The following is an 8,185-nucleotide window of genomic DNA, read 5'->3' as shown; positions in this document are numbered from 1 at the left end:
GGAGGGAGTAAGGGGGGTGTTGGGCGGGAGGCACCTGCTGGCTTACTCTTGCCTTTAGCCTACCCTGTTCTATACATAGGCCAATAACTGTACCATCTGTGTATAAGCAGCATGCATGGTCTGCAAATACAGCTTCAGAGCGCCCCCAGCTGGAGACGTGCCCTACCCTCAAGGACATTGCAAACCAATACACCAGGAGAAAAATGCAGTGCTCCCTAAGCAAATGAGCCTTCAGACTAGGCCTCTGTGCTTCCGACCAGAGGGCCATTCACGCACCCCTCCTACTCACAAGTGTGAAAACCACCAGTCCTCGGGCCGCAACAACCTTAGTGTTGCATTCAATTGCTTTGCAGGAAAAAAGGTTTCATTTGGTTTACTAACACACATTCCCCAGAGGGTGTGCAGGCTGGAGAGGCTGCGGGAAGGAAACTATCCCTTAGGATCCAGAAAGGTCAGAGAAACCAGCAGGGAAGTCTTGACCAATGGCCAACAGGTTCCACTGTGCACACAGCTCTGAACAGTGGTAGTGTTGCTCTAAGCACGGGTGGAAGAGGATTCTGAGTGAATAGGAGAGGATGGGTACCATGTGATGTTTAATGTTGAGGGTGAGAGGTTTCTGGAAGCCATGGTGGATGGTGATGTTGTTTATCAGGACACCGATTACCGGAGAGGCTCAGGTTGAAGAGAAAGGTGATGCATTCAGTTTTGACGTGTTGACTTTGAGGGCCCAGGTGACATCTGGGTCCACTTGGCAGTTGGGTACATAGGCCTGCCTCTCTGAAAGAGAAGGCTGGGCTGCAGAAATAGATTGGGGAGCCACCAGCATATATGTGGTAGCGACTGGCAGGGATGAGAGCACCCAAGTAGAGGGCATGTGGGAGCTGAGAAGAGGAGGTTGGGCAGAACCACCCAGAACACCAACCTTAAGGAGTGGGGAGAAGAAGAGCATCTCTATCTTGTTTCTCGCTGTCTCTGCCTTTTGTCCTATGGATACGATCTTGCATCAGTGCACAAGGGTTATCTGTTCTCTACATCCTTGTCACAGTTATCTCCTGTCTTTTTTATAATAACCATTCCAACAGGTGTGAGGCGTTGTGGTTTGTGATTTTCATTTCCCTGATGATTAGTGATGTTGAGCACCTTTTCATGTGCCTGTTGGCTATTTGTATGTTTTCTTTGGGAAAAATGTCTGTTCAGATCCTTTGCCCGTTTTTAAATTGGATTATTAGTACTTTGCTGTTGAGTTGTCTGAGTCCCTTTTACATTTTGGGTAATAATCCCTTATCAGATATATGGTTTGCAAATATTTCTCCAATTTTTATTGCTTCTAAAATGATCTGGAAATCAAAATAATAATAATAAATATAGCATCATATACATGTTAGTTATTTTGGGAAAAAATAAAGTCTTCCAGTTGGTATGTGGGGACATTGGAGTAAGTCTATGTGAAGGCAGCATCTCAGAGCACTGGGCTTCCCCACCAGGTCGAGTTTATAATCTTCACGAAGACATGAAGCCAGGATCCTGGTCATATGCCCCTCACCCCTCCCCTGGATGTTGTGAGACCTGGCTGGGCCATTCACTTCATGTCTTATTAGCCCTGTGGCAATGATTCTCTAGCTGCCACTATGAAGAATCCAAGGGGACTAAGTTGTATGACATTTAGAATCAGACTGTCCTAAGGAGCCAGGGTTTAAAACTGAAAATATATCCTATATAATAAAAGGCTAATATGCAAATCGACCAAACAGTGAAACGACTGTTTGCTAAGATGTGCACTGACCACCAGGGGGCAGATGCTCAACACAGGAGCTGCCCCCGGTTGTCAGTGGGCTCCCACAGGGGGAACGCCACTCAGCCAGAAGCCGGCTCAAGGCTGGCAAGCGCAGTGGCAGTGGCAGGAGCCTCTCCTGCCTCCACAGCAGTGCTAAGGATGTCTGACTGATGGCCTAGGCCCGCTCCCCGTGGGGAGCAGAGCGGGCCTAAGTCATCAGTTGGACATCCCCTGAGGGCTCCTGGACTGCGAGAGGGTGCCGGCTGGGCTGAGGGACACCACCCCCCCGCCGGGGCCCCCCCCCCCCCCACTCCCCGAGTGCACAAATCTCGTGCACCGGGTCCCTAGTATTATATACATTTCGTGTGTATAATAAATCCAGTAATAAATAGGATAAAAATAACAATATGCATACATAAGTATTTTAAAAATTGCATGTGACTAAAAGGAAGTATACTCTACTCAATTATTAATGAATGGTGAAATTTTTATTTCTGTATTTGCTGTCCTGCACATCGGTGTATGTGTTTTCCTCCAGGTCAATGACTTGCTCTCCATACTCCAGAGCTATGGTAACTGGAGGGAGAAAGATAAAGGAAGGAAACCCTACAGGGTTGACACTGGTGGCCACCAAAGACAGATGGTCTGATGTTGTCCAAAGAGTCGCATCTGGAAGCCACGGAGTGGTCCCCTCTGACACGCAGGCTCCTTGACTTCAGAACATGACATTTGTTGTCTTAGAGAACTTCTCTTCATTTTAAATAAAAGAACCATTGGCTCAGGTACAGTTGAGAAGAGGGTAGGATGTACACATGAGCATAGGTGATGACAAGTTCTGCTCCCACTGGACTCGTTTTAAAATAATGGGCCTAATGTGAACCAAATTTTCTGAATCCTGAATGTTGCTTATTGAACCTGACTGAACAGTCTAGTCCAGCCGTGGGCAAACTACGACCGTACCCTTTTATGTAATGATGTTTACTTTGAATTTATATTAGTTCACACAAACACTCCATCCATGCTTTTGTTCCAGCCCTCCGGTCCAGTTTAAGAACCCATTGTGGCCCTCGAGTCAAAAAGTTTGCCCACCCCTGGCCTAGGGTATTAGCAGTTACAGCAGGGACTGAGGGCAAGAGCCGGGCTGATTTCCCTTTCAGTGCCAGGTTGGGAGGGGACAGCAGTGAAGTCATACCAGAGACACGGCTGCGTTGCCCACTCTCCACCCATAGGTGCCCTCTCTTCCATCCTGTGCAAGTACCCAAGGTGCATGGACCTCTAACGCAGTCTCTTTTGTTTTGGCAAAAGCAGGCAAGGTGGGGCCTCCTCTGCGCGTCGTGCTGGACGCATTGAACTGCACGGCTTTCAGCATCCAGTGGAAGCTGCCAAGGCATCCCAGGCACCCCGTCGTGGGGTACACCGTGAGTACCTGGGCACGGGCTTCTGCAGTGGGTGCGATGGGATGACCGGGTGCTCCTTCTCATCTTTGCTCCATGGTATGACCTCCTCCCATCAGCCCCCTTCTCCCTCCTGAAGCCAGAGGAACTGTTCCCTCTTCAAGGCCATTTGTCAGTGCCCTGAAGGTCATTAAGGTCTAGCCTGTCCTTCCTCTGCTCAAGGATTGGAAAATTTAAACTAAGTAAAAGACATGGTTCCTGTACCCAGTTGCCTGTAGTCAAGTAGCGGAACATGGGGAATGCTAGGAAGTCACTGTGGCATGTTGTCCATACGTACAAAGTACCGTAACATCTGAACCGGGGGCTGGGGGGAGGAGTGAGCCGGCCAAGTGGAGGAGGCAAGAGAGAATGCGTCCCTGCCTTCCACAGGCTGCAAATCGGACTGGCTGGAGTCCCCAAGACGTTTTCTTTGAACAGTGTTTATTAAAATGAGTCACCTTTTAGAAGTCAAAAGATTTCAGAGAAATATCTGCAGTTCTCAGCTCTCTGGGGGCCTGCATTCCCATTTCAACAAGGGAGGGTAGCCATTCATCAATGCCCCTGTTCTATTGTCTTCTTAGAGTAGAGAAACATGTTTCCCGACTCGGGTGGCATCCAGGGTGGGAAAATGCAAGGTTACCTGAGAGCGTGGTTGTGAGGAACAGGAGTTGGGTCCAGCCAGTCCACCCCACCTCACTGACAAGAGCCTGCCTCTGGCCTCTGCAGGCTTCCGAGGTGACCCTGGCCCCGTGTGTGATGTCAGTTGTCCTGTAGTGTGTGTGAGGTGAGGCAGGGTACCCGAGAGCCCACTGCAATGTGAGCGCCCCCAGAACCCGGGCCCAGATCCGGTGGGGAAGGCCTGCGCTGCCCTCACCCGCTGTCTGCACCTTCCCAGGTCTCTTACTCTGCGGTCGGAGCCGATGAACCCCTGCGGGAGCGGAACCGCAGCGTGCAGCTGGGCCAGGACTCCGCCACCGTGAGTACTCCATCCCGGCGGCCCTCCTGGCACACCGGGGTTGGCATTTCCGAGATACCCAGGAGGGTTTCTGATTGGGGGGGGGGTGCTGCTGTACATGTAGTGACAGTAACAATGTCGTGTGGTCCTTGCGAATGTGTGGGTGCCTTTCGTGTACACGTGTGTCTGTACCCCCAAAGGCAGCCACACGAAGAAAGAGTTCAGCACTCGCATCCTGGACTCAACCCACCCCGTTAATCACACGAGAAGACGTCTGCCTTACAGCTGTTTCCCCTTCTTTTCTTCAAAAAGTTCAACTCTGATTTTTGTGAAAGCTCAATAAAGCTTTATCAGTAAATATGACACAGCTGTCTTCCCCACTGCCTGGCGACACAGTGCAGAAGAAAATGATGTCATTTGCAGTGTACACTCAGCGGGCCCATTCTGCTTGTTTTTCTTCTCCAGCCTGTCCTTCCACTAGCCAGTTGTTGGCTCTTCATCTATTTCTTTTCTGTTTCCTGTCACGGTCTGTCTGGGGGCATGTTTCTGCCTTAGGCCTGTTCTGTTTGCGTCTCCTTCACGGTCCTCCTCCTTCCCCATCTGCAATTGTCCTGCAGGCTAGAGCCTTCCCCGTCCCTGCAAGGAGTTTGCAGGAGAGCCCAGAATACTGTGGCCCTGTCGGTCACTCCACGGGATCCCTGCCGGCGGGCGCGCACGGAAACCTATTTGTCCTGGGTGATCAGTAGCTCTCCCTTACTGCGCATCTGTTACCCGCCAGGCCCCATCCCTCCTGCTCTCCATTTGCGCTTCCATTTCATCTTCGCCACCACTATCCTATGACCTCATTTCACTGCTGGATGCCGGAGACTCGGAGAGGAATGACTTTCCCCAAGTCAGACCTGCCAAGCAACACAGCAGACGGTAGACCCCGCACTTCAGGGCCCTGCTCTGGCTACTGTCACCAAAGCCCTCGTGGCTCCGAAGGAAGTCCTGCGCAGTTTCAGCTCGCGTGCCCTTTGCACGATGTGCTTTTAGTCTCAAACTTTTGCTCAGACTGTTCCTCATTCGCCTCAGCAGCCCTCAGCCCCATGCTCTGTGGTTCCCTCCACCCTAACGGGAGGAGGGGTTGGCCTCGCCTAGGAAACCATTACCTGAGGTTCAGTCTCCCCTTGCAGTAGCGCTGGAACTTCTGTGCTGGGCAGTGTCCCAGCCCCAGCATCCTGGCCTACAGTGGGTGGGGCTAGCACTGTCTGGGCAGGAAGGGTGACAGGTGTTTCAGAGTCTGGATAGCGCCTCTGAAATCAAGATCCTGCCCCATCTGTGAACCTGGGCTGGACACTCGGACCCCTTGACTGTGCACTTCACATTGCATGGCCTGTCTGGGACGGCCACCGCGGTGCACACATAAAACAGAGGCCAGGAGGGACAGCACCCCGGGGTACAGGCCTCCTTCCTATCTTTATAGTTGGGAAACTTTGGCCAAAGTCACTTATCCTGTCTAAACCTCTCCTTTTTTCCATGAAAAGGGTACAATAATTGCACTGTTGTGAGTGCCAAGCAAAATTGTGTCTCTGTAAGTCTTTGGTCGCATGTAAAAGCATCCATGTCAGTATCATGCCTGGTGGCCATTGCCTATATGGTAAATACATCCTCTTGGTTAGAGTGTGTTATCAGGTTATAGCATTTGACGACCTTGCGGATTTCAGTAACTTTCAGAGTCGCTGCTGGACGCCCAGCGGAGATAACAGACCCCTGTTCTTGGGCAGCTCTCAGTCTTATGGGGGAAACCCCAGCCACTTGACTACACAATAGAGAGCAGCAGGAGGCCGGATGCCATTTACATGCCACTTAGCCAACAGACTGAGGTTCTGAAGAGGGAGGGATCCCTGTAGGAACAAGAGGCCAAATTGGGGGCTGAGACTTGAGGCCTGCCCGCCAGTTTCTGGAAAGGCAGGAGGGAGGGGCATTCAGATGGACAGGATGGTTTGAGTCAGGGGATTGCGCATGCGTGGAAATATGGACTAGCCGTGAGGGCAGACCTGAGGGAGGAGGGTCGAGTGGGCTCTGGATCCAGAGGACTCACGTTCAGATCCTGTATTGCACCCAACCAGTGGGTCCCTGACCCGTCCCGTTCCCTCACCGACACACAGGGTTTCCCATAGCATCCATCCATAGATAGTGTGTCTCTGACGGCAGGCTGCGTGCCAGGGTGCTTTGGGGGCTCTGCAGCCAACCCCCAGGGGGCTGCGGCTTATCTGAACTTTTCAAAGGAAACACCTCCATCGGTGTGAGCTAGTACTGCCAAGCCGTTTGGGCATAACGTGGCTGACCTCCTGAAGAAATGGAACTGCTCGGCACTGCTTTGGGGAAGAGGTGCTGTCCGAGTGTATCTGAGATGCTCAAGGTGGCGTGAACAGAGGGAGTTTGGGAGGGGAAGAGGTGCTGTCCGAGTGTATCTGAGATGCTCAGCGGGAGTTTGGGGACCTCTGCCCTGTACCCTATCACAGGGATGCCGTGAGCATTGGACAAGGTCCTGATCAGAGAGCCCTCAGCGGCATACCTGCCCGAGGAGGCACTGAGTGAGGGTCCGCAGAATCCGTGCTGTGAGGGTGTGGGCGGCTGCCCGAGGCTAGGAGTGGGGGGGACCCACGGCTCTGCGGGTTCATTTCACCCCGCAAGCCTTCCTTTCCTTCTCATGTGCTTTTGTTTTCTCTCCTTCGCAGGGGCAGCCGGAGCCTCCGGTGATTTTTGTAAGTGTGCTTGAGAAAAGTTAAACCCTGCCCCCCCCTGCCCCCCCCCCCCGGGATCCAGGGGACCCTTTTAATCAGAATGTTGCTTTTCCCGCATCTGCTTCTCACTGACCGAGGCCCAGAGAAGATGCTTAGCTCCCGTAGGAGCAGGACCACCCAGCATCCCCGGCGAATTCCATCCTCCATGTGCTGCTTCCTCTCACCTGCACAGGAGGGTTGAGGGGAGCATCATTAAAGGTTGCAGTCATTTAAGCTCCTTTCCAAAACTAGGAGAAGAAGATTAAAAAGGAAAGGAAATATTTAAACGAGTGAGAGAGCCTTTGTGGGGGTGGTTTCCCCCCACCCCTTTCCCTTCTCCCTTTCTTACTTCCTCTAACCATCTGAGACCTCAATGAGACAGGACCGGTCACCTAAAACTGGGTGGTTGATTTTCTTTGGGTTGAATGACAAACAAAAGACTGGGTTGGCAAGTGGTGAAATGACCAAAATTACCTGGCTGATAGATAATGTGGAATTCCCATGCATTCTTTGATAATCTGCCCATGTGGAGACTTCTGATTTGGTTAGCACTAGACACTTACCTTTTTTGTAGGAGAGCAACCTACAGTTTCATCCAGCAAAAATAAAGACTAAAGCAAATCAGGGCAATCTGGCCATTTCTTAGAGTTAGAAACAGAAAAGGAGGTTGAAACTGGCAGTCTGCACACTTTTTATCATGCATACCATCAGTAAACAAATATTTGAACATGTACCAATCTATGTATATTTATGTACTTATTAATTATACATGTGCTACTCTACTGATATATTATGCGCATTGTAAAATCCCACAGAATTTTAAAGGAGGGCAGTAATTCTATTTGGGTGCTACCCAAGGTTAGAGAGAGAAAACTTAACCAGGAGACTTGCATCTAGTCCCAGCTCTGTCACCACAGCAAGGGTGACTTTGGGCAAGGCCATTGGGTCCCTCTGAATGTCCCTTTGACTATAAAATGAAGGGATTGATGGGTAATGGTCCCCAACTCAGGGTTCCTTTGTCCACTGTAGGGCATATGGAGATCTGTGTGAGCATTTTAGTGGACAAGCTTCAGGGATGCTGGCTTTCTTGTAATACATAGGACAGACCCATATGAGAAAGATTGGTCCTGACCCAAAGCCAATGCTGCCCTTCCTTCCAGACCCTGGACGACACTCTCTAACTCTCTGTGACCACCAGGGAATGGGACCCCCCCCCCCCCCCCCTCCCCCCCCCCCCCCATCCCCCCCCCGCCGC

The 8,185-nt window shown here is 51.3% G+C and overlaps 1 protein-coding gene across 1 annotated transcript in view; it reads left to right on the top strand.

The window, feature by feature from the left end:
• Positions 1 to 8,185, top strand: part of EGFLAM (EGF-like, fibronectin type III and laminin G domains) — a 144,457-nt gene that overhangs the window by 45,915 nt on the left and 90,357 nt on the right. The window contains exons 2-4 of the mRNA XM_005872576.2: positions 3,083 to 3,192; positions 4,103 to 4,183; positions 6,886 to 6,912. Of these exons, the coding sequence (XP_005872638.1) occupies positions 3,083 to 3,192; positions 4,103 to 4,183; positions 6,886 to 6,912 (218 nt within the window). The remainder of the gene's footprint in view (positions 1 to 3,082; positions 3,193 to 4,102; positions 4,184 to 6,885; positions 6,913 to 8,185) is intronic.

Source organism: Myotis brandtii, unplaced genomic scaffold (genome assembly GCF_000412655.1).
Source record: "Myotis brandtii unplaced genomic scaffold, ASM41265v1 scaffold384, whole genome shotgun sequence".
Lineage (NCBI taxonomy): Eukaryota > Metazoa > Chordata > Mammalia > Chiroptera > Vespertilionidae > Myotis > Myotis brandtii.
Note: the sequence above shows the minus strand (reverse complement) of the source record. Positions and strands in the feature narration are given on the sequence as shown.